Genomic DNA, 27,767 nt, shown 5'->3' with positions numbered 1-27,767 from the left:
CTGCTTCTCAGTGAAACCTACCTCACAGGTTTGTTGTGGGGATTAAATGAGAAGTGGGGGAACCATGTATGCCACGCTGAGTTCCTTGGAGGAAAGGTGCGATATATATCCAATAAATCAATAATAAATAAATTAAACATCATTACACTTAAATCTCTTCCTTGTGTCAGAATCCAGCAAGATTATGCAAGATGTACATAATTGTACAGCAAGGAAAAAACCCCAAAATGAATTAATGTACAATAACCCACTTAAATCATCAGCCTGTGTGTTAAATCTGAACTTACTGCACATTATGTCAGGAAGAGGCACAGAGGCATCTTTGCTAAAAGGAGCAGCTTATCCAAACACACTCCACCCACAAGTTTGTGCTGTTAATATACAGAAGCCTTTGGGTGGGTGACTCAAGCCATTTCCTCTCAAATAGCTACGGTATCTGTTAGCAGCACTTGTCCAGAAGAAGCTTGAAACATACTGGTTAGGCTAAGATTGTTAAAGCAACTGAGTTCCAGCTTTTGACACTGATTTTTCTAGAGAAGTTCAATGGTGGGACAATTCTACTTAAGCGTGTGGTTTCATAAATGCAACTTAATGGCATTTCAGAGCATAATGCCAAGGTGTCCATTAAAAGACACTCCAAAACTTGTCAGGGCTAAGAACAACCAAAGTACAATTCTAAAAACAGCCCATGCCTACATTAAAAAAAAATTGATCAAAGCTACAGACCTTTAATTTGAGAACCTAATGCATCAGATCTAACTTTAAATCAAATCACTCATTAGAAATCATTGAAGTTAACATAAATAAATAAATGAGCAGCAAAACGTGAGCAGGAACCATCAGGCACATCAGTTTTTTGGCATGGAAAAGCAACATGGAAAAGCAAACATGACTGACACAGTAACTTGCCAAGCCAATTCAATCCTAACCTAGAAGAATATGCAAGGCTGTATTACCTTTTTCTTTCACCATGGCCAGGACACCGTCTTTGTAGCAGAGGCAGCACAGATTAATTGAAGTGCTTTATAAACACATACACACACATACACTCGTGCTATCTTTCCAGCAGTAGTTGGCAGAGATGAAGAAATAATTGCCCAGAAGGCAGCCTATTCCAAAGTACTCTGTATTATTTTCCCACCAGATCTGACGTAATTGGAATGCTTGGTGCCGTTTCTCTCTCTCTCTCTCTCTCTCTCTCTCTCTCCCTCCCTCCCTCCCTCGGTCTGCTTTACTCTTCCTAATGGCAGCTCATTCCCAGGGAATGGACTCTGCCCCTTCTGCGGCAGGAAAGAAAGGAAGAAATAAAGAAAAACACCACTGCACAGCAAACAGCAACACTAGCAGCTTCTGAGTAACGAAGGCAAAATTCCACTGTTGCTAATCTACAGTCATTGACACCACCTTGCAGTCTTTTGACAAGGCACAACAGAGCTGGCAAACCAGGACTCCCCCAAGTGACAGACAGATACTAGAGTAGAAGTGAGAGACGCCACAGGACCTGCTTCTAGTAACAAAATGGAAAAAGATTTAATGGTGTGTGTGTGCGCACACACACACACACACACACATGTATTTATATATTTAGTTCCCTCTGCCAGACTGAGAAGCAACTTGACAGGAATACAGAATCAGAGACGGCACAGGCTGCAGCAAGGCTGTATACAGTATAGGTTTCCAGTTTTCAGGGACAAATTCAATCACAGAGAAGCTTCAGAACTTGTATATTTCATAAAGTGCAGGGTGGAATAAGACAGCGAAACAGGTGCAAGATGATGGCATGATCGCCAAATGTTTAAAGCAGTTGCTCCAAAGTTCACAGAAGACAACCAACCAATGAAGTAAGCAGTGCATTGTATTTTGCATAGCAGAGTCAAAAAAGTGACCAGTTTGCCTAATCTTCTGGAATACGTAGCAAACTCCATCCTTCAACATAGCCCTTCCTAGGAAAAAGCTTGAAACATGTGTTATGGGCAACATACATTTCTTGAACCAGAATTCTTACTGCCCCCGACTCTCTCTCACACACAGCTTACAGTGCTGTACCGGTAATTCCCACACCCACCAGTATATCAATTAAACACAGACCTTTTTAAAAAAATCATTTTGGAATTTAAAAGAGACCTGCATTTTACTTCAAAAACCACACATGCTGGGATTTTTTCTTCTTCTCTGTACTGTTGTTTACTTGGTTCCTTCTACATCTTTTTCCTTCATAGTGAATTCTAAAATTCCTTATTGAACATCTCCTGGAAATACCTTTTTACAGTTCAACCTGCCAAGCAAGGTCAACCTGCCAAGCAAGGCCCTGACTCATCAGCCATTTTACCCGCCTGCATGGAGTTCATCCTCAGCCTGATGAAGACCAACATCCTGGGTTGGTCCTACATTGCCAGCACTCTACGTATCAACAATGGTGACCAAACACTTAAGATAGTAGACAGTTTGTCTACTTGGGTCCCACCATAATCATCAACACTGACCTGGACAAGCTGCGCAAGGCATCTACAGCAATGGCTCACCTCTCCAAAATGTTATGAGAGAATGTGTTGCTAATGGCCAATACCAAGATGAAGGTCTACCAGGCTTCCGTGTTGAGCACATTGCTTTATGGAGGTGAGTCATGGGCAACTTACACCTGCCAGAAGCATCACCTCGATGCCTTGCATATGTGCTGTGTCAGGAAGATTTTGGGCATCACGTGGCAGGACAGTCTCAAACAAAGATGTATTCTCCTAAGATGTCAGGGACTGGTCAGATGAAGAGGAGTGGTAGAGAGGAGGCTTCTGGGCAGGAGGCAGATGCAGATAACATGGATCCAGATTCATGGTGGTGCCAAACAGGACACACCCCAGACGAAGAAGAAAAAGGCTGGGGAAAGAATAATGGTGGATGAGGAACAGGAGCAAGCTAGCAGATGCTCTAGTCCTGAACAGAGACAGGAGTCAGAAGTGGTAGAAACAGTACAGCAGGCAGCTGACACTATGTCACTTGAAAGCCTGGAAGAGCCTCCTCCGCCTCTTTGAATGAGACGCTCCCTTCGTACCTTAGAGCAGAAAGCCAAACAGTCAGAAAGATTCCTTTGTCTGCCACCATAGGCAGCAGGAGGGATTTGGAAACCAGGAAGTACAGCAAACTCTCTGCATCTCTGATTCCACTAAGCAGTTAGCCAGTGAGCTCATGACAGAAGCCCACATTCCCAGCATGTCCGCACTTCTCTCTCAGTGACATCTACACTAGCTTGACCATGTACACAGAATGGAAGATGGCAGGGTCCCCAAGGATGTGCTGTATGAGGAGCTGGCTTCAGGCACTAGGCCTGTTGGCAGACCAACTCTGCATTACAAAGATGTCTACAAATGTGACATAAAAGCTGGCAACATGAACCCTGCCATATGGGAATCCCTTTCAGATGACCGCAGTGCCTGGAGACAAACAGTCAGGTTGTGTATCCACAGCAATGACCAGAGCAGGATTGACTGCTGGGAGGAGCTCAGAGAGAAGAAACACCATGGTGCACCTGTAGCAGAAAAAACAGGTGCCTTCATCTGCCCCACCTGCAACAAAACATATCTTTGCCATATCAGTCTCTACAGCCACAGCAGGCACTATAACTCTCCAATGGTTTCACTTTCCCCCCGAAGTTGCACTCTTCCACTGTCTCCCAAGACAGTCGGATGACAACAAGTATTATTGGCATACAAGGTTTTTTTTAAGACCTTAGATCAGCTCTCTTCATAACACCTTCTCCTCCTCCTGATGGTCATTTTCTATAAGGGAATTGAAGACTATCTCACATAATCTACTCCTTACTGGCCTAAGTAGTCTCAACATTTTTCAGGGTACACTAAGAGATCCTTCTTGCCACTGCCTCTCTCTTTTGCTTCAGTCCCAGCGAGAATGGATTAGGACTACAACCATAAGCAAGACACTGTTCTGTGCTTTCTACCCAGATGAAAGCCCTACTATGCTCAATGTGGCTTGCACCCAAGTAGGCATGCATAGGATTGCAGCCCAAGTTTGCTACAGACAGGACATGATTCTTTAAATTCTTGGGGAAATGGCCAAACTGGGACTGAGGTATCCAAGAGTGACAGATGAACCAGGGGCTTATGGCTACTTGTCCCATATTTCCCATCTATCACACGGATTCCTCTCTTTGTTTTGGCTCCCTTTCTCTAACAGTAACTAAAAGCAGATAAAGTGGCAACAGCAGCCAAAAAAAAAAAAGGCAAGGGAGTAGATAAGGCAGGATCTTGGGGGCAGCAAGTTCAGTGAATAGGAAGATGAGATAAAAGTCAAGAGAAAACAAGACCAGAGTTGCATCCAGGGCATTTACTACTTAGGGTTAGCACTGGGGAAGGCTCCAGTGGTAATGTTTTTTAAGTGGTCACTTTCCAAGCATCAATGTAGATGCAACCATGAAAATGGTGGTAAAATTGTCTTGCTGTAAAACTGAAGCATAGGAGAAAAAGCCACTTAAACTGGTGCAGAACAGGTGCTGAATCCTTCTCCTGCCCTTGCTTTCCAGATGAAACAGCTTCTCACTAGCTGTTTTTCTGCAGGTGGGAGAAACATACCGGTAGGTGGGAAGGAGATAGAAGGGGGCAGAATGAAGGCAGGGAAGCATTTACAAAAATGCAGCCCAACCCATATCCCAGCAGTAAGTTGTACCGCCTTAACATGTAGTTAGAGCTTCGGTTGGGATGTTTGAATAAAGGATCACCCCTGAATAAATGACTACCCTGTTCTCAGTGGAGGGGGTTAGTTCTGGGATCTGTGAACTGTGGGACAGGTATGGTAATTCTAAGTGCATATAAAATAGGAGGAGGGAGGAGGAGGAGGAGAAATAGCCTGCTACTTGGCCAGTAACATATGCAACGCTTGCTTGCCTTTTTCTGCTAAAAGAGGTGACAATTAGGCTGCAGGAATCTGTGCTCCATGCCCAAAGTCCTTTCCCTTTCAAGGGCATATCTTCCAGATACCCTTAACCATGTTTCAGCATTACCATGTGTAGCATAAATTAAGTGTGCTCTTATCCAATGTTATCCAGATCGTCTCTGAAAGGCAACACTTTTGCAAACACCAGAAATCAGTAAATGAATACAAACTGCAAGTCAAGGGATGGGCAACCTGTGGCCCGTGGTACAATTTCAGAACTGCCCTGCAATCTGTTCAGACCTCTAAGCAAGAGTGATCTGGCCCTCACCTGGCAGCTTGCTGGGGGGGCGGGGAAGGGAGAAAGAAAAGGTTGGGCTGGAAAAAGAGAAAAATTGTAGTCTTACCAATTTTCTTTCCATTCCCCTGCACCACTGCCTCATCTATTGGTGGCATGCAACCCTGGACAGATTATCTCAAAGGGAAAACAGCATTAGGCCAACACAGGGACAGACGGATGGTGCATCTCAAAAGAGTGATAATGTACAGTCACCCTTAAATTTTATCTAATAAGCAGTCACCATTAGTTGTAACAGATATTAAATTCATCTGGCTTTCCTGGTACAGTATTCCTTATTCATTCAGATCTGTTATTTGAATAGATGAGACACAAAGGAAAAAATGCATTGGGTGTGTGTGTATTTCCTCACCAGTATAGGCTGGGTTTCTGCTATCAGATCCCTGATAAACCCTGGGAATAGAAGGATAACATTCCAACTTCTGTGGCTCACTTTACTGCTAAGAATAGCTTTAGGACCTCACTAAGTGGTGATGGATTGAAACTTTTTGCCCTTAGAGACTAAGCTGGTTCCAATGCAACGACAAACAGTGGTTTATAGCTACTTATACAAGACTCTGGCTCATATGCTCCCCCCACTTTCTCCTTCTCCAGGATGGTTGGGAGCAGATCAAAAGCTTTTACTGCCAACAGCAATTAACCACAGTTCTGTGTTGTGTCTTAAACCCTACATTGCAGTTACACATTGTATATATCGTTAGCTGAAACAAGCCAGCTTCATAAAACTGTTGTTTAGAGTTGACTTCGTTTAGCTAAGCATAGTTAAGACTAACTGCAGTTTGTCCAGGTTGAGGCATCACAACAACATTTATGTGGTTAATCATAAATGGATGCAGTGGAGGGGAAGAAGGGTGAAGGGAGTATGCAAGCCTGAGGCTCACAGAAACTCACTCCTGTAACAATAACCCAGTCTTTCATTAAAAATTTGCAGACTAGTTTCAGTAGTTATTGTTTAATAGATACTGCTGCATTTGAAATCTTGAAGGAGAACATCATAGTGGTGCCTCCCACAACTTTCTGTGCTATTACCCTCTTGGAAATTACTATTGTCTGCATATGAAAAGAATTAACCCTTAGTGGTGATCTTGCACAAAAGGTTTTTCTCACTAAGTATCACAGACTTTCCACCTCAAGTGATGTTGGCATGCAAGGGTAACTGCTGGAGACTGGAACATTTTGCTCATAGAGTGGCCAAGTCTCATTTTTCACATGTGCTAAGGATTAACACTGCCATGTTCCATCTTGTCCCCAGTCTCAACCCAGCTGAGTGGCAGCCAACTGGAGAAAAGAGCAAATTGGCCCTTCTCCTATTCTCCTGCATTCACAATTCTATATGTATGCATGTATTTATGTGTGCATGTGTGTGGAGGTCTATATCTTTATCTATATCTATATATAAAAATATCAAACAGCAATTCAAACAGGTCTGGATCCTGGTGGAATGCAGTTAATCACTATACCCATATATTTATTACAGTGACAAACAAAACAGAAATTTTAAATTCTTATAGCAAAATGTTTCAGCTTCCACCTTCATCAGTTGCTCTGATAAAAATAATGTCATTTGTAAGGTGGCAGCTATAGAATTTTGAAGACTGAATTGCTTAGAAAGCTTTCCTTCACTGAAGTTAAGCTATGTAGAGGCCATGCAGTTTTCATGTGTCCAGTGTGTTCATCTTGTTATTCCTATTTACACCATCAAAACACTTCAGACACAGGGCCAAAATAAATGCAGTTCAAGAAATCCATTATAAGATCTTGGTGTGCATTTTTTTGTATTTTGGTTAAAGAAAAAAAATACTAGGTATAATAAAAAGGGAAATTCCTTGGATGCCCAAATCCAGGTTTGAAGCAAGTATTCTTTGGTGTGAGAACCCCAAAACATGCAGCAAAGTAAAGCATGGATATATAGGCTGTTAGACCTTTAAAATATCCCCTTCTAAGTTCCTTCCAAAGTTCCCCACTTCCCTTAGCATAGAAAGAGACTAGACGTTTCTAAGTAAACCATTTTTAACTTACCAAACTCTTCAAAGGTCAGATTCATGTGCTTTTCCATACAACAGTAATAAACACAGGCAATAAAACTTAGGTTCCAGAGTGGTGAGAGGTTCTAAATTATTTGTATAGAAATACAAAGATGACTTGCTTAAGCAATATGGTCTAAGCTTTGAGCATCCAGCTTAGATCTCCTTGCTGGTAGGGTTCACATGGTGGAATGATGGAAAGTGGGAGAACTAATAGCTTGATAACCCTTCCTCCCAAGGTAAGGGTGAGTGACCCAGCTAAGCCAGGCAGGACAGTTTACTCTATGGTCTTAACCCATTCATGCATTAATTAGACTTACGCATGTTGGTTATACTCCTGGCAAATAGAAGGGGAAGAAATGGAGGCAGTGAGAGATTTCACTTTCTTGGGCTCCATGATCACTGCAGATGGTGACAGCAGTCACGAAATTAAAAGACGCCTGCTTCTTGGGAGAAAAGCAATGACAAACCTAGACAGCATCTTAAAAAGCAGAGACATCACCTTGCCGACAAATGTCCATATAGTTAAAGCTATGGTTTTCCCAGTAGTAATGTATGGAAGTGAGAGCTGGACCATAAAGAAGGCTGATCGCCAAAGAATTGATGCTTTTGAATTATGGTGCTGGAAGAGACTCTTGATAGTCCCATGGACTGCAAAAAGATCGAACTTATCCATCCTTAAAGAAATCAGCCCTGAGTGCTCACTGGAAGGACAGATCCTGAAGTTGAGGCTCCAGTACTTTGGCCACCTCATGAGAAGAGAAGACTCCCTAGAAAAGACCCTGATGTTGGGAAAGATGGAAGGCACAAGGAGAAGGGGACGACAAAGGACAAGATGGTTGGACAGTGTTCTCGAAGCTACCAACATGAGTCTGACCAAACTGTGGGAGGCAGTGGGAGACAGGAGTGCCTGGCGTGCTCTGGTCCATGAGGTCACAAAGAGTCGGACACGACTGAACGACTGAACAACAACAATGTTGGTTATATGAGGCTGGATATCCCACAGATCTCCCAATATATGTGTGCCTATGTGTAAAAAGTAGATGTTGGGGTTTTGAATCCAGGCTCACATGACAGAAGATCTATCGTTTTCATTCCTGCTAATTTCCCATTGAAATTCTCCCCTACTCCCCTCTGCAAGAGCTGTTACTAAATGCAGAGAGGAAAGGATACAGACACAGTCCAAAACATGGTAGCCCCCTGGCTCCTTTTTCCCCGAAAATGAAAAGTTTTCAAGAGATCCAGCTATGGTTTTCCCATGTCACATTTAGCCTGGACGTCAGCTGTTGGGTACTGCAAATAAAACAATGTAAACTGAGCATTTCTGCTTAGGTATATTTTTACTTCTCTTATAAAGAGCATGTTTTGATTGCTGCATGGAACAATAGTACTACAGTGGTGTTTTCTACAGCAAACATGTAAAGTGTGTGATTAAAATGTGCCTGCACACACAAACATCTTTAAATGCCTATTTAGGTTCAGTTTTCCTAGATGCATCTCTTTCTTCCTCACCTTATCTACTGAGGGAAACAATGATAATGTGTAACGTTGCCCAAGGCCTGGCACCATCACCCAGAATGGTAGGGCAAATGCCTGGGGACACACAGTTCTTGGAAGGCCTACCACTGCCAACAGCAACATCAACATCATCATCATCATCAACAACAACATTTTTTTACAGGAAAGTACTTGGCAAGCCAGGCACAGCCACCACCAGCACCCTTTCTCTAGAAAGCCCCTAAAGCACATTTCTTCTTAGTGTGTGGCTGCCTCCCTCTCCTCTGCTGCACCACCATGCAGCTCTCCCCCTGCCGGTAAACTTGCTACAGAAAGGCAGAGGACACTTGGCCAAGGGCCCCTTCAAATTGGCACAGCCTGCAGCTTTGTCCTCGGGGGAGCAATGAAGTGAAAAATTGCAATTCTAGAAGCACACAGATTTCGGCTGGCTTTGTTTTGTTTTAAAGTTCCACACAATCATTGCAATATGAACTCATTATGGTCCTGTTCCGAGACTGAGTACAAGAACCAATTCAGTTTTGTATATTAAAAGCCATATACCCAGACAAGTGTTTATATTTTGTTACAAATGTATAGATTTCTTGCAAGGATAGGAAAAAAGGGGTTCAAAATGCAGTGCTTGACAGTAAGACAAATAAAATGTTGAAAGTTTGAATAGGTGACAAAGTTAACCCTGGAATACTAGCTTTGGGAAAGAGCATGGTGCAGGACATAAATGAGCCTACACAGCATTTTGCAGACATGATTCTAAGTTGAGCAAGGAACCTGAAAGAGTTAAGGAGTGTAAAGGACCTGACACCTTTAATAACACTGAAAAGTAACCTGCCACCTTCAATAACATGCTTCACTTAGCAATAATGTGCTTAATTTTACCTCATCTGGTCACAGCGGAGGTATTTATTTCTTCTCTTCTTGTGGACATTAGTGTAAAGCAATGTCCATAAGCATAAGCATTACCATAGTAACAACTGACACCTACAATGTCGTGAGATTTCTTTCAGGGCAAAAGTACATAAGAAATGAGAGGAGCTTTACTATCATCCAAATAATAAAACACACCAGCGGTCAGACACCTTGCTTTGGCTTTAGGGTGTAATTTAAACATAATGCTACCCTTTGTTGAAACTGCTGAAGAGTTGACCTAGCTCCCTAACACAAACACACAATGTCGAATAAATGTTGCACTAGTAGAGACTTTTGTGCTGTTTTCCACTAGAACAACAATTTAGTTAAATATGGCCCCATGGACCTGGCAATACTAGTAATTCTGAAATTTCATGCATATCCTTCCTTGCAAATAGGTGCTGAAAGTGATCTCCTATCCCCGCCCCCAGTGTTTTCGCAGTAGCAAGCCAAGAACATTAACAGTAGGAATTAAGACTATTTCACACATTATGGATTAGGAGTGTACACTGTGTGTACATCAACAAATCTGGGGCAGCTACACACATTTATATCACCAGGTGCATACACAGCAGATACCTAGAACTGCCTGCATATCACCAGTAGGTCCGTGTGCATGCAATAAAAAGACAAATGCATGCTCTCTTACTCCAGAGTATGTATAGCGGTCATTGGTTCACTCATCCTGAACGGAAAAAACCAACATGTATAGGTCACCCCTTTTACTCATTCTCTGTTGTTGTGTTTACAATGGTTTTCAGTGTGATTACGGAAATAGAATAACAGCGCAATCCTAAACCTGTTTACTCAGAAAAGTTTTTATTGCATGGTTTTCGGTATAATTGTTGTAAACTACTCTGCTTTTTTATGGATAGCAGTATGTGGGTGTACGGCTGGGTGTGTTTATAGAATAGTACAGAGGAGATCTAAAGCGTTTGCAAAGAAAGATACTCATAGCAAATTTTAGAGGTGGGGCAAACTTTGCTGTGGTAGGAACTCATGACTGGTTAGTTTTGGTATTGTCACACCATGCAGAAAATAATGGTGGCAGCCAGGTGACAACAGCTGGAAGGAGTTCCAGTGCCTATCAGTAGGTTTCACACCCAAATTTATCTTCCTCTCCCACCGGTACAACACCCATCCACCCTGGGGTTTTATCACACACATGGCAAAATGCAGGGAGTATTTTAGCTCAGCCCAAATTACTGGAGGTTTCTAATGCTAAACTAGATTTAGCACACATCAGTCCAGCATCAAAGAGGCTTGTGTGACTGCATTACAATTGCAGAGTTTACACCTGCTAAAAGTTACAGGTGGGTGGAGAGGTAAGATTGCCTTCACATAAAAAGTATATGTTTGCTTTTTCACTGTTTAGGGAGTGGAAGAGATTAAAATGCTCACAATTTTATCTTAATTAAGGAGAAAATAGAAACCAAATGGAGGAGAATGGCAGATCTGAGCAGCTCTGAATAAAAGTGCTGCACACTCAATCACTAGGGTATTACCGGTATCTGAAGCTTTATTCACCTTTCTTCCTTCCCAGATGGAGACTAAGCTCCAATCCGGCCAGCTTAAGAGACCTGACAAGATCAGAGGTCACTGATAAGGTGCTGCTATGTCTGCAGGTCATAGCAAGAACACAACACACACACCTTTATTTGCCAGTGGGCTGCTATTGGCTTAGCAGTTGCAACCAGAGGCATCAGTTGCTGAGAAGAAGATTACGACTGAGGAGTCTCCCTCCCTTCTAATTACTTCAAGCTGCGTCTGTCAGAAGGGGGAAGACTGAGGAGTCTGCTGCATTTCTCTATGCTATCCTCAAAACACAGACAACGGGAAAGAGCTCAGCCTTATCACAATATTTTTATTATTAATTAAATTTCAATACCGCCCTTCATCTGAGGATCACAGGGTGGTTTACAATATAAAAATACAAACGCATAGCTGTCAACTTTCTCCTTTTTTTAAGGGAAATTCCCTTATTCCGAATAGGATTCCTCGCAAGAAAAGGGAAAAGCTGACAGCTATGCAAATGTAAAAATAATAGCTATAGGAACAGCTCAACTCCTATCACTTGATCTCAACGGGACTTTGCCATGCCTCACAGTACAGTTGGCTCCCTTTTGCTGGATCATATTATTAAAATGGCATTTGCTCGCTTCATTTTTATTTGCAACTTTTTGCTATCTAAAAGGAAAATGATACAAAAACAGTTTAAAAAATAGATTGAGGTGGTCTCATACAGGTAGTGAAGCTGTTTACACCAATGGAACTGCTCTTCAGACTAATTTGTCCAAAGAAATTAGTGTTTCTCCCACGCCTCATCTTGAATATTTTGCTGTGAGGGGCTTCCCACTTTTCCTTTTACTACAATAGCCATTGTAGTTCTTTCTGCCTTAGACACAAACAGACCTATTCTCTGCACGTCTTAGCAAAATTGTGCATCTGCTAAAAATATTACATCAGCAACATAAAAAAATATTATCATCCAAACTGAGCTTTCCTTTTAACTCTGGGTCAACATAACATTGAACCACAAATGGGAGACTCACATTAGTCTGCTGGGACCAGGCCAATGCTGGGCTCAGGGCAGTCTCACTGCTCATTTTACAAAACAATTCTTTTCTGCCGTCATGGAAGTAGAAATCCTTTTAAATAATTAAATAAATTTCTATAGTAGCAATGCAGAACATTGAGTAAATTGGTTTATGATGCATTAGGTAAATTCTTCTGTCTGGCAGAAGTTAATGTTAAAAAACTGAATCTAAACATTTGTGCCGGCAACAGTGTGTGGCTTAAAGCTTTGAATTTGTGTGTGATGCCTCACATAGGTTTCTATATCCTTGTGCAGAGGGTTAGTTAATCTTTAGTTTAATGTTGGTTATTCTAACTGGTTCAAGTTCAAATTCTGAATCTGATGATGTCTCAATCTGCTAATTATACATTTGACCACAACCAATAAGAAGTTATTACATTACATAGACTAAACAGCTTAAAAATTGGCTCCCAGATCTACAAGCCTCCATTTGAAGCAGATTCCCATGAGACTAATGAATTTGTCCAGAACTCAAGAACAATCACAAATTCTGATTATACAAAATCCTCTGGACACCTAAGTGCCTATATCACACTGTGAAAACCTCTTAACACTCGACTTAACTGTCTTAATCCTAGAGGTAGGAGTCAAAAGTATCAATGTGGCCAAATAAATTGATCCCATTGACAGGATAAAAACTATGGCCAGGATCCAGGCCAGGGCAAGTGGCTGTTATGCTCAGACAAACAACTATTTAAGCTCCTATTCAAGTTGCAGCTCCCTGCATGCTCCCAAAATCTCTCTCCCAAGTTTGGGGCCCTCCACAGTGGCAGCTGGTAAGATACAAGGAGCTGTAATCATGGGCAATTGTAGTCTGTGCCTTCCTCTGTGTGCGGGATCTTATCCAGCATGCATAATCCAGCCACAGGGAAGCATTTCAGTGAAAGAGAGTGAAGAATAAGCTTAACTTTCTCTGACTGAAAGAAAAAAAATGTGCCCAAATTTTGATGGAAGCTGTGGCATGTTAGTAACACTGCATAAAGGCACTCCAGTAAAAGAAGAATCACTAGCTGCTGCCATTTTCAAATCAACTATGCAACGAAGGCAATTTATGGTGAAAATACAGGGTTGCCTGGAGATTGATGGCCGAGGGAAAACTGACTAGATAGGCTGGACTCAAGCATTTGTCACCTGTCCTCCCTGAATGGCACCTTTATACTTCAGAATTCCATTTTCATTATTTAGAAAATGGAGATAATGACCACATTTGTAATTCTGTCTAATACCTAGCAGTGTTAAGATTATTATTATTTATTTAAAATTTAAAGCACCTTTCTTCTCCAGGCAGTTTAGAGTGGCAAGATGGACTGCTTGAATGTAAGAACTGACCATCACAGTTTCCAAGATATCAATTAATTTTGCAAGACACTCCACAATCTCCTGTATCACAGCAGTAATAGGCACAACGTAACACTAAAGGAATCATGCAGTTTAAAAGAACCCTGCACTTTCCAACCTAGGCCACATTAAATGAGTTTTTACATTTATGTTCTGTACATTGCAAGCTATATTGGGACTGTTGCACTTGAGTTTACCATCACTTCACAGCAGCAGAAAGAAACTATCAACTATTGCGTGCCCCTTTCTCAAGAGATGAAGGGATACAAATAAACACACAACTAAGCGGTGCCATAATAATCAAAAGGCAGGGCTTCTGCTTGGACCAGGCATCTAACGGGAACAGAACTAAAAATACTTTTTAATCAAACAATACACAAAAAGTCATAATTTTTGAAAGGACCTGTTTAGGAACTCTGCTTCTTGACTTACCACCTTGTTGCCTTAACTATACTCTCTAGTCTACAGCCACCTTAACATCTGGTTAGACTGGACTTCCTCAACCTGGTGCCCTCCACAGGTTGCTGGACTACAACTCCCATTGCCCCTGACATTTGGGCCATACTTCACTGTGGCTGATAAGAGTTGGGAATCCCAACAACATCTAGAGGGCACCAGGTTGGGGAGGCCTGGCTTAGGCTACCATATGGAAAATTCAGAAATATGCCAGCTTTCGAACTTACAACAGCGCTACCATTTATCGACTATTTAGAAAAGCAAGGCCCATGGTAGTTGCTGCATAATACAAAGTGGACAAATCCAGCAGCCGCTATAGAGCATATATACCCTCTGTTCATCTCCATGCTTCTTAGCAAATATTTCGTGTCCACCACAGATTTTAACAGGTCACTGAAATAGCTCAAAAGATGGACAAGTCCAGACTAGAGCCCAGTTTTCTTACTTACCTGAACCTTCTGGATAATCAAACAACCATTCACACAAATAGTAGTCATCTGGATTCAGGTATGGCAGCTGCTTCATCACAGACTGCTTGGGGATGAGGTACAAGACCTCAGCAATATCACCGTCCTCTATAATAGACATCCTTTTGATAGAGTTTTTGAACTTTATCCGCTCAGACACCAACCTCTTGCTTTTCCCTGATCCACAAAGCTTCCCAAAACTGTTTAAACTGGGGAAAGATGGCATATCTATGGCAACTGTAAAGCGAGCAGCTAAGGAAGTAAACCAGAGTGAGCGAGCGAGTGAGAGTGTGAGAGCGTATACATAGCCACTGGGCTGCCACCGTCTGGCATGCTGTCCTCATCCATCCTTATTTCACTTCCTTGTCCACTAAAGGAGATTAAGCAGGAAGTATTTTTAGCAGTGATCTTCAGGAGATTATGACAAGCATGCTTAGTCAGGTGACAGCCTTCAAAACACTATTGGAACCAGCAACACTTTGCTTTGGTGTCCATAAATGTGAAGTGAAAGCATATAGAGCATGGCACAATCGGATTAATATCCTGGGCAAGATAGAGGACATATCTGAGGTAGATAAGAGGATTACTTTTGAGAAACAAAAGCCTCAGCGCAGTGGAAGAAATCTTGTTAAGAAAGAACCTTCATAAGCCCCACATATCCATCTGTGCATTTAATCTAACATTTCCCATGTGCATTACAGCTAAGGAAGGCTCACCACACTCCATTGTATCTTGCATAGCATTTCTACCAGCAGCAGATTTTCCTACGACACATAATTTCTGCAGCCTCTATGGTCACAAAAGTATCTATAGCCTTCTTAAGAAATATTTATTTTCCCAACTCCGCCATCTTCTTTCCTCCTTCCAGTCTCATTAACAGAAGACTCACAAAGATCCCAACTGTTACCCCCACCTCTAAGCTGTATTTACAACAGATACAGTATCTACAATCTATTCCTAATGATTTGCTCATCTAAGAAACTAAACTAATGATTTTTTTTCCTTGGGAAAGAGCAAAGTAAATCATTAACAGTGTATTCAAAAGCACTTGAAACCAACAGCGCATAAGCAAAGGGGAAAATTCTAGCTGTTGTTAGCATCACATAGTTACAGGGATTGACTTTGAGAGAGCATGCAAACCAAATGGAACCCCCACTACCCCTTCTTTCAGGTCTGCTGCACAGATAGTTCCCCACATAAAATTGCTTTAATCACCATGTTGCTTGCTTGCAGTCCATTTGTCACACTGAAGCAGAAGAATGTTAGAAGAGCCCTGAACAAAGACTCATCCAGTCCAGCACCCTATTCTCCCAATGATGAACCAGAGGCCCATAGGAAGCCTGCAAGCAGGACATGAGTGCTTCAGCACTTCACACCTGCATTTCTCCCTGACTTGGAGGTGTATATTCAGCAAAATCATGTTCCACAGCTCTCCCTTCCTCTGTTTTTTTCTAGAGAGGGAAGTAATTCAATTTTCTTTTCACGTTATTAACAAAAACAATACAAAGTTTTCTTTATTCTCACTAAACATTCACCGGTCCTCTCTTTCCCTATGTTCCCAGACGGCAGCACATGTGAAAGGATGAACACAGACCCTATTCGACAGTTTTCATGAATAAACAATTCAGAAGTTAAAGGTATGTGCTGCTCTTTAAAAATCACCTAGGGCATGGGTAGGCAAACTAGGGCCTGGGGGCCGCATCCAGCCCAATTGCCTTCTAAATCCAGCCCGCGGACAGTCCAGGAATCAGCATGTTTTTACATGAGTAGAATGTGTCCTTTTATTTAAAATGCATCTCTGGGATATTTGTGGGGCCTGCCTGGTGTTTTTACATGAGTAGAATGTATGCTTTTATTTAAAACGCATCTCTGGGTTATTCATGGGGCATAGGAATTTGTTGATTTCCCCCCCCCCCAATATAGTCCAGCCCCCCACAAGGTCTGAGGGACAGTGGACCAGCCCCCTTCTGAAAAAGTTTGCTGACCCCTGACCTAGGGTGTCTCTATTTTCATCTGAGAAATGTTGGAGGGTATGTTTTAACTAATCTCCATTGAGAAAAATTCTTGAGTCAAAAAACATTGTGCTCTTTAAACTCAAGCTCAAAAATGAACAGTTCGTGTGAATGCTGTATATATGCACTAATGTGAAGCTTACTGCAACTGAAAGACTACCTTACCCAATACTGCTGAATCTAACAAAAGATACACTTTGGTTTTTGTTAACAGTTGAATGACTGAGCACCCGCAAAATAAAACTGGAGTGGTTTGTTATGGCTGTTCTCAGGGCGGCCAAAGCATTCCAATGTAGACTTGTTTCATATAATTCATTGGTCTGAGCTCAACTGAGCAAACATAACATGCCTGTTTGCTGAGTACATGGTAGCTTATCTTGAGATGAACAGAATGGAGAACCTGGGGCTCTTGATTCTTTTTAAATCACCATTGAACTACACTCAGAGCATAGTCCCTGAATGGCCTTAGACTTTGTAAACAAACCCTGAGGATGAAGTGGGTTCAGCAGTAATCTTAATATGAAATCTTCTGTAACAAGTGAGGGACAGGGAAAGAAGGCTGAAGAACTGGTGTATTTTAAAAGTCATTTTCACCATATTCAGCTGCTTGTGAACTTTCGCATGTGCAGCTACAATGAAACAAGGGCCTTTTCAAGAAGTCTTACCCTCATTTGCGCATGTGTGTGTATTCTGTGACGTTGCAAAGATCATGGTAAAGAACAAGAATGCCTGCAATTTCCATGAGTATTTGACACATCAAATTGCTCAGAGAACTGAAAATAGTAATAATAATGAATATGGATATTTACCCCATGTAGCTCAGCAACAGAGCACATGTGGTGCATGCAGAATGTCCCAGGTTCAATTTCCAGCACCAGCCACATAGGGCCAGGAAAGTCCACTGCCTAAAACTCTGGAAAGCAGCTGCCAGTCATTGTACAATGCTGAGTTAGATGGGCCAATGGTATGACTTAATACAAGGCAGCTTACTATGTTCCTAATACATATTACCGGTTATTTCTTTCAAGATTATAATACATCTCCCTGTGTGTGCATATGTATATACATGCATACACCCTTTAACAAAATTGCTTTAAAAAATGGCTGCCTCCCACTGTGACACAATCCAATATCAATACTTTGAACAGGAGGGCAACTGGGTAGTTAAATTAATCTGCTGATGAAAGTTTTTGTGAAATGATTGCCCCAAGAAAGTATATGATTATTATGGTGGTAATCAGCAGCAACTTTTTTCAGGCTGGGCAGATTTTCTTTCCAACTGCACCCCTTTAGGTCATGTTGAATGTCATTATGAAGAGTTCCCTGACTTCCATGATCAGCTGGTGACTGAGGTAGGATGGGGGGCTGGAAAAATGTCCCTGCACACAAAGAACCCTCCATATGTGGTCCTTTAGATCTTAACCGAAGCCGCCATTTTCAATCTCCAAAGTTTAGCTCCCATAGAAGCAGACAGTTTAATTTAGAAAGCACATTCACACAGTAGGAACTGTTTTTTTGTTTAAAAACATAAAATACTACAGAGTGTTTTGCTAGGCCCGTTTGTTATTATTAGAGGATTAATTTGGATTGTGATGTGTTAAATTGTTGCCTTGCTTTTAAAAGCAGAATTATGTATAACCTGCAATGGCATAGGAATTCGTTCATCCCCCCCAAAAAAAAAATATAGTCCGGCCCCCCACAAGGTCTGAGGGACAGTGGACCGGCCCCCTGCTGAAAAAGTTTGCTGACCCCTGGTCATGATTCCTGTTAGAAGCAGCAATTAAAGCTGCTGCTTCTTCTTCTTCTTCTTCTTCTTCTTCTTCTTCTTCTTCGATGCTTCAACATTTCAAAAATTAGCACAGCACTTCCATGAGTTTTGCAAAGGAACTTTGGCCAAGTCAAAACAATGGTGCCTTTCAATTAAATTCCACAAAACATTAGACAAATATTTTTGAACCCAATATCAATAAAGCAATACTTCACTCCATCGTACCAGACTTCCAGGGACACCCTGAAAATAACAGTCCGGCCCTTCATCCTGTAATTACCATTTGCTGCTAATCTTGTTTTGACTTCAGGGGCTAAGTTCACTTTCCCCTCTCCGTTTTCAATTTAACCAGGGGGTATGTCTATAAGACCCTGTATTTGCCTTCTATAATACAACGTGACAAGAATGATAAATGAGCAAAACAAAAAGGAATCTAGACTAACCAGAAGGCTTTCTCAGATCAGACTGCGGTTCTCAGTAGATAGTGACCTCCAAGGATAAAGCTGCACCACCTCAGATCAGGACCAAGAAAGCCAACAAATTATATACAAGGGATAAAGGGTGAATTTAGTGCTGACAAAGATTACTTAAAATACTTACATATTTCACAAAGTTTGGCCCAGTTACTGACCTCCTGGAGAAACACAGGCCACTTTTTCTTCAGCCATTTTTATTAGTGTCTGAAAGCTGCTGACAGCTAATATATGCATATACTCTAACAGGCCTCCACATTTTCCTGGAGTGTTTATCCAGGGCCAACTGGAGAGCTATTTCACATTTAGCATGAAGCAAATGTTTCCCACCATGCCTGTCTATTAATTTATAGAAGTATTTCTATACTGCTGTGTCACAAAACATCAAGGTGGTGTACACTGCTAAAACGTAAAACTTAATTTAAAAATTAAGTTTTTAAAAATACAGATAATCTTTAAAGTGACTGGATAATATGCATTTGTAGCACCCCCATTGTATTAGCAGGCGCTGGTATACTTGTAGTCCAGAGCAGCTTCACATGGGGAGGGGAATCTAATGTGGTACTGGTTTGTGTGTGTGCATCTGAAATAACATTCTATTATTTATTTATGCAGTTTATATTGTGCCAGTGTGGCAATGCTGATGCCCTTTAACATTTCACTTATGAAAACAGGAGCACTCCTGTCTGCAGCACCTTTATTTTCACTTCAAGGATGACTACCCAAACCATACATGGTTGAAGTCTCTTCTCTTGCCTCTATGTCATCATTTGCTCTGCAATAGCTTGCCAGGCATTGTGAATTACCAAAAGGACTTTAATGGTTTCCTTTAATAAAAAGAGCACTCAGAATATTTAATAGAATTCACTGAGTGTTTGATCATAGAATGGATCTGGTTGTACTTATAGGATACAAGTGGAACAGACAAGTATACAGTGGTACCTTGGTTTACGAACTTAATCCATTCCAGAAGTCTGTTCTTAAACCAAGGCGTGCTTTCCCATAGCAGCAGGGGACTCAATTTACAAATAGAACACACTCAACAGGAAGTGAAACATGTTCTGCTTCCAAGGCAAAGTTCACAAACCAAAACACCTATTTCCAGGTTTGCAGCGTTCTTAATCCGAGTTGTTCATAAACTAAGCTGTTCTTAAACCAAGTTACCACTGTACTACTGTTTTGTGTTGAGACCATCAAGGTAGACTATTCATCAACGGGCAGGGTCTGATTACATGATTTAATGTATGTGGCTGTAAATGTGGGATGGCATTCAATTTCGTTGTACTATGTACAATGACAATAAAGTATCTATCTATCTATTTATCTATCTATCTATCTATCTATCTATCTGATAGGAAAGTGAGTGTTTGTTCTTTTGGCTGAAGATATATAGCAAAAACAGAATTGTCCTATGATACATAACCATATGTTGGAGTTCAAATATGAAGTTCAATTATACCTCTGTGAAACAGTGCAATAGATGGCGCCTTAGTGTCATTAGACATGCATGTTCTTTCTATTCAGACATTTTACTTCTACAGACTGCAAAACGTGGTCAGATTAAAACCAAAATGGCTTTGAAGGCAGATAGGAAACAAAACATTGCTTGAGATCATTGAGGTTTTAGCTGATGGGGGTACTGTGTTGTGTAACACAGATCATAATTCATAATTCTTCTAAATCAGATAAGAATGTACATTATCACAACTTCTGATGAAATGGACTCTAGTGCATGGAAGCTTATACCACCTTAAGTAAGGTGCTACAGGAGCTTTATGGATCCAAACACCAAGTTTTGCTAAAAAGAAATAGCCTTACAAAAAGTGAAGCAAACCATTGAGATTTGAAAATGTTGCAGGTACAGTATAACAATTCTAATTTAATGGAGTTACAATAAAGGCTTTCCCAACAACACAATCCTGTGAATTTGTACTCAGAATTAATTCCTACTTAATTCAATGGAACTTGCCCCTACTAAGCATTTATAGGATTGCAAACGAGCTACTGTGCTCATTTTGTGAGATAAGATGCCTTTAGTGCTTCTGTCATAAACCCAAATACCGGTACCAGCTGCTGGCATTTCTTTATAACATTATTAGATGCTATATGAAAAAGGCCAAACTCAACTGAGGCTAGTCGATACAGTTCTGCAGAAAAAGTCTGATCCACAAGTAATTCCATTTTATCCATACATTGTACTGAATCACCTTAAACCCAACTCTCAGAGAGTAGACAAAGCAGCTACCCTGTTTCTGCTTCAGTGGAAGCAAGGCAGCTTACATTAAAGTGTTCCTGACATGGACTGGGCTGGGAGCAGGGGAGTGTTATTCTAGGAACTAAAAATACAAACTCCCTATAAATTAAAATTATTTTCACATTACATGGGAATAAAATGAGACTTAAAAGAAGCATATCTTCACAAACATATGACAAAAAAACCCAGCTAACTGCAATTCTACACATGTCTACTCAGAAGTAAGCTCCCACCAAATTCAAGAGCGCTTATTCCCAGGTAAACTGATATACAATTGCAACCAAAATCACTTTAATACTACAGATGTCCAAAGTCTGAATATGTGATACAACATAATTCCTTATGCATTTATATAAATTCACAGGTTCATATAAACGTGGGCCATGGAACACTACAATCCATGGTCAACCTCTGCATAAGCTGATCAACACAAAAGGATTATTGTTACATACTAAGACACATGCACACAGACATCTATAGAACAGGTAAAATGGTCAGAAGAGTAATGAGGAGCGGAAGGCAAACAGCTTACCCACAAGGAGGAACACTGTCATTATCATACCCATATTGCACTACATATTGCTCTCTCTTCCACCCATACCAATTGTCTTACCCATCCCTCCAAAGCAAGCTGTGATCTTCTGGGCATACTGGCACAAACCATTCTCGTTGGAGGATTCTTCACCTAAGGTCTGTTCACTCATTGCTTTGAATGCAACGGCTTGTGTCCTTCACTAGCTACAACTTGCTGGAGACAAGATGTAAGCCTTCTGAGCTCTCTTCCAGTTCACTTCCATTAATAATTCAAGCACTCTTTAAAATCTGCTGAGCTCTTAGAATTGATTGCACCAGCCATTTTATAGCTTTGCAAGTAATTATGTTTAGCCTGTGTGTGTGTGTATCCGATTATGACATTCCGTTAATTTATAGACAATATGCAGAAATCACAATAAAATGCATGCCTTTCATGACTGGCAGGAAATATTATATTTATCTGCGAGATATCAGATGGACATATCAATTTCTGCTCAACTAAGAATCAAAGAAGGAAGTTGAATAACCACATGGAGGATGATAAACATCATGTACAATTCCATGTGCAGGGCTCTGTTCCTTACAGATGGACTGGAGCTTGATTAAAATAATGTTGTTGTTTGGCATAAAACTATTTTCCACATTTGTGTGTTTTATGTTATGAAAACAAATCAGAAAGAAAAACACAGCGCAAAAACTTCGAAGGAAATAACTGCTACACTTTAGCTACATGTTTTAAACATAGTAGTTATAGATGGAACTGTGGATGTTCTATACTGAAAAATCCAGATTGGGATAACTTCAGTTGAGTTGCATTCATGCACTTAATTTAACTTAGGTTAGCTTCTTAGCCATGTGAGATGCAACCAAGTTGTTCAGAAAGTAGCCTAATGGTACCAAGCTACTTTCCCAACTCATCTAGGTGAATGAACATTTGCAGCAGTGAATCAGACCATCCTAGCAATTTAATTAGTAAATGATTGACAGGGTATCATTCAGACATGATCTAATTGTCTACACAAAGATATTGTTCTTTATTAACCTGACCTTAAAATTTTAACAATTTAACAGGAAGTTGAACTCCTCCCTGATTTGCAAAAAGCATATAATATAGTTAGCATAGTATTATCTCCTACGGCAGAGGAAAGTTCTGGAAAACTCTATATGAAATACCTGCTATTGGCTGATGGAAAACATACAAAATATGCACATAAACCGTTATACTGTACAGTCAATCATGCTATATTACACATCCTACATAGTCACTTCCCCCACTGAAGATTTTCCATCTCACTAGCATTTTCCCTATAGAAGCTCCAATTTTTAAAATCTGTTTTTATTAGAACAATTATCTAGTGCCTTTCTGTATTAAAAAGAGGTCCTAAGGCATATTAGAGCCCCCAGATCAGGGCTTCAACACCACACATACAAGTTATCTCCAGAAAATTTGTTTCCCTTCCTCAAGGCCACCACAACATTATCTAGCAGAGTCACAGACTTCTTCAAAACAATTCCATGAGAATCCCTCCTTGTGCATATTTTAACTTTAAAAAATAATAACAATCTCAATTTATTATTATTTATTCAATTTATATCCCACCCTTCTGCCTGAAGGAACCGAAGTCAGCAGTCATTTGTCAAATAAGAGCCTCCAAGAAACTTACAAAGTTTAGCTCAGCTGTTTATAGAGCATGGTGCTGATAATGTAAAGGCTGCAGGTTTGATCTCTGTAAGGGCCAGCTGCATATTCCTGCATTGCAGGGGGTTGGACTAGATGATCCTCAGGGTACCTTCCAACTCTAGTTCTATGATCATGACATGAAATTGGGGGAATGGGGACCAATGATTTGTATTCTCAGACATATAAAAAGGTCGTCAATAGACAGTGATTAAAAGACTTTGCCTGGCTGCTCCTTGGCTACATGAGTAAAGAAGACACTTTGGAACACGGTGGGAGAATGGCAGCCAAGTCCACCCAAAACTTGAGGGAGGAAGGTGTGTGCTGTAACTTTATATACATTGCATTCATTTAAGTTTGTGGCCTGTGAAATGGATGGTGCTGAGGCATACCAATTTTTAGCTCATTTCATAAGCATGTCCTTTTACTAACAGGATAACATCCTGTGCTTAACTGGCACTAGCCACATCAGGGGCTTCCCAAATCGATGCCTCCAAAAGTCTGAGCATCTTGAAATCAAGGGAAAGAGCCTTACACACTTAGGTTGAACACTTCATCTGCATGCGAGGAGTCCTAGCTTCTTTCTAGGTGAGGTTGGGAAAGACCCTCTCAGAAATCCTGGAAAACCACAGCCAGGTACGGTGGGCAAACTGGATGGACGAATATAATGCAGCTTCCACTGAGAGTTTAATGTCTGACTGGCTTCCAAGAATCCTGATTCAGCTGAGAGATGATTGGTATTTTAATACATTTTAGTCCCAGGGAAGCCCTGTTTAGGCATTCAGAATGCAAATTCAATTAATGTACAAGAGGGAAACAGAAAGTTCTGCTGCTTCCCCCAGTGGCTGCTCAATGAACGCCTGAACAAAACCTTTGCGTGTGTGTGTGTGTGTGTGTAGGCTCTGTTCACACTAGTGGGAAGCTTAACACCAATGGGTGTTCATTCCTATGAACAGAAATAGTGTACCTCCATATGTACAGCTCCATGTGCAGGGCCTCTATTCAGACATTCAGTAACCTTGTGTAGGAGAAAGACCCCAGCCTGCCATCTTCGCACATTCACTGAATGTGCAATGCCCAAACAGAGCATTTTTTCTGAGCACTCTGCTAATATGTTTTTACAAGCTCCTCTCGGTTTCTTGCTAAGTGTCCCAGTCTCTCATGTGCAATGTGCTGGACACTTAAAGCACATATATGAATAACTTGTGTAAAGAAATACTGTGCATTCTCTTTTACACACAGAATCAGTTCAGATGATTTGGTTTTACAAGAACCAGATTCAGGCTCACACAATCTTTCTGGTGCAGTCACTTTCACATCATCATCATCATCATCATCATCATTTTATTTCTATCACACCCTTCCAAAGGAGCCTGGGGCAGCAGACATCAGAATGCTGATTTATTTATGCTAATATATATGCAAATTTATATATTGTTACTAAAGAGATGTAATGCACCCCACCATAGTGGTAAAGTGCCTGCCCAGTATGCTATTCAGGTGCTAAATGATGATGAGCAACTTAGAGATCTGCCTCCTTAAGACTCTTTAGCTTTAAACCACATTTGGATGAGATGGGAATAGCCTGTTAAGCAGGACCACCCTATTTCTTGCCTGTGCACATCCTGCCCTGCCCCCTTCCTTTGCTGCAAACCAGAGTTTGTCAATACACATAATCAATCAAAAACCTGTAATTTGTCTGCAAGTTAGAACTGGAAGTTACAGCTTGACCATGTAGATTTCAATTATGATTTGCAGAGCACTGAAAAACTTCACAAAACAAAGAGATGGAAACCCAGCCACAAATACAAAGCCTTTTTTAAAACTGCTTTTCTGTGTGCTCACAAATATATCGACTGAAGAGGCAATTGACATGGGAGACTCACTTGGGCCATTGCTGGTGACTAGAATATGAATACCGGTAACTAGCATGTTCTCATGGAAATCTTGGGACTAGTTTTAATTCCACAGTAGTCGCAAACTGCATCCAATTGAATTTTTTCATTATAGACACTGTACACAATCCACCAGGTGAGATCTTTTGCACAAGACCTAAATGAAAGGGAACACAGCAGTGTTCATGTGGAACCCCGATTCATTTTGATGCAACACACACAGGTAAACTTCCCAGTGGACTATCTTTTACAAAAAGTGAGAATAACTATGTTTCTTGCATGCCTTTTACTCTGTAATTTAGTTTCTTTAAAACAAAATTGGCTGGACCTTAGAAACCAGAGGAAGAAGAGGGGGGAAAGCATACAGCTATAGTAAGAATCCAGGCCTGATTTTTCCCCCCACTAATCAGTTTGGTCACAGGGACATTTTCAAATCCCCGATGGGTGGGGAAGGGAGACTAATCTCCTTTCAGGTGGTGAAGGTTCAATGGAGAAAAGCAAGGGGAAATATCTAATTAAAGTCATTACTTTTATGCTGCTCAGCTCTATTCATCTGGTTGACTTGACACGGCCTTTTCAACTGTATGGAAAAGGAGAGATTAGAATGAAGAATAGGGCAGCTCCTTAGTGAGCAGTTTCCATGAACCAGGAGCTCAACAAAGTGGCTAATGAGATGCAGGCTTGAATTTCTGGTTTGTTTCTGTTGTGCATTTAGGTGCTTCCTTATTGACATGAAAACTACTTACTGTCGCTACTACTGGGAGGACTAATGTTGCTATCAAGCAGCAACAAAAAAGGATACTTTTCTCCCTTTAGGAAAATATCAATGACATGCTTCAGATTGCCAAATTTAAGTCTAATAGTGACAAGCCCGAGGCAATGATCAGCAGCCCCCCCAACCCCCCAATTCCGGAAGGACGCGAGCATCCACTGTATGTGATGTTCAACCTGTTGGTTGTTCAGCTTCACAAGTCAGGTGCTCTTTGACTTTGAATTGCATTAGTATCCAGAACTGCTTTTCACTATCTGCTCTTGGTGATAATCCGGAGGCCCTTTAAAAAAAAGTTCTGATCTAGAGATGATCATCCAAGACTTTTTAAACCTCAAAACTAGAGCAACGTATCACTCTATGGTGATAGAGGGTAAGCTTCAGCTAGTGCAAAACAGGTCCTTCCTCTTGATCAGGGTGGGTCACTATTTCCTCCCGTTGGTTTTGTTGTTTTGACCATGCAGTTGTTAATGTTCCCTCCACACCCTGCCAACAACCACCAAGCCCTAGGACTTGTAAAAATAACTAAGTGAAGTTTTCTTTAGTCAAACACAAAATCATAGAACTCTCTTCATTCAGACAGCCTAGCTCTAGTCTCACAGCATCAAGTCTGAAAGCTTGCATTAGCACTGCCTACTGGGTGTACGTGCACTACCAAACCCACTTGGCCAGTGTTCTCAGCATAAGAGATCAATAAAAATCAGCTTTCCATCACAATGCCGGGAAACAAAAGAGCTGAGTCACACTTTGTTAATGTAGCAATCTGATCAGCTTATCTATTATGTCTTTCTCTCTCTCTCTCTCAGATATATAAATATATATTATGGCCAAAAATAAGTCTGTAACAGAGACACTTTTCCCATCCTTCCCACTTCATTCCCACAACAGACTAGACTGAAATATGCATATGAAACAGTTTAGCTATGATAATCAGTACTGATTAAATTATTCACTTTAATCAGTACTGATGATCATAGCTTAACTATTTTATTTAGTCTTCTATCCTAATTAATCTCCCATTCACTGGCAGCATACTCAGAACTTAATACAGATACAGTATTAGCAGGTCTTACTTGCAAATGTTTACAGGATCAACGATTGCTGCCTCACTTGTGTTGAAAATTAGTGTGTGGATCATAAAGTGATACCACAAAATGAGAAACATACACAGGAGTAAGTGAAATGAGTACCAACTCATTCAAAATGAGTTTTCAGAACACGGGATCAGCAAATCTGTCCATTTCTGTTTCTCTCAGTTTTTCATTTTTACAATCTTAACTTCAGTTCTCCATATTTCCACATCAGCTTGCAATCTTCAGGAAAACTCTTCAGGAAATAATGTTATTTTTTCCATACACACACATAGACATGTACACATAAGCAACTTTGCTTAATACATTTTTGCAAAGCAATTTCTCCTAATATAATGCATTTTTGTATGTTATTTTCATAAATGTATGCATAATACCAATTTTACCTCAGAATGCACATTTTTGTAGATATTATTTGGCTGGAGAATTGTACTGAAATATTTGAAGGCATGTGAATTTTGGATGCTGCTTGTGCTTCAGATCTTGCATTGCTTCACAAAGTCTGAATTAGGTTGGTTCACCTTCAAATGCAATTAAATTTCTCCTCAGATTCAAAACATAGGCAGTGTTATTTGGAGGGCAGGGCAAAAAGAGAGAGACTTTCTATTCTGCGAAAAATCAACTTTCTCCGAGCTGGCAGAGGACCACGGGTAGTTCTAGGTGGCTTTTACAAGTGGAAACGAGGCTGTGCAGATTAATATTTTTCATGTGAGATAAAACTTGCTGGCCTGGAATCCACTTGTACTTTATTAAAC

At 40.8% G+C, this 27,767-nt stretch overlaps 1 protein-coding gene across 35 annotated transcripts in view; it reads right to left on the bottom strand.

Annotated features, from left to right (window-relative positions):
* The window catches only part of ABLIM1 (actin binding LIM protein 1), a 215,613-nt gene that overhangs the window by 136,568 nt on the left and 51,278 nt on the right, over positions 1-27,767 (bottom strand). For 21 of the 35 annotated variants that reach the window (XM_033149577.1, XM_033149580.1, XM_033149594.1 and 18 more), the window contains exon 1: positions 14,521-14,543. The exons of 3 other annotated variants lie outside the window; for them this stretch is intronic. Coding sequence is in view for 9 of the 32 variants with exons in the window: in XM_033149614.1 (XP_033005505.1) it covers positions 14,521-14,764 (244 nt within the window). In the remaining 23 variants the exon portion in view is untranslated. Of the gene's footprint in view, positions 1-956; positions 1,194-14,520; positions 14,819-27,767 lie in introns of those variants that run through there. 11 more of the 35 variants (XM_033149576.1, XM_033149582.1, XM_033149586.1 and 8 more) reach the window with 6 other exon arrangements.

Source organism: Lacerta agilis, chromosome 5 (assembly GCF_009819535.1).
Source record: "Lacerta agilis isolate rLacAgi1 chromosome 5, rLacAgi1.pri, whole genome shotgun sequence".
Classification (NCBI taxonomy): domain Eukaryota; kingdom Metazoa; phylum Chordata; class Lepidosauria; order Squamata; family Lacertidae; genus Lacerta; species Lacerta agilis.
Note: the sequence above shows the minus strand (reverse complement) of the source record. Positions and strands in the feature narration are given on the sequence as shown.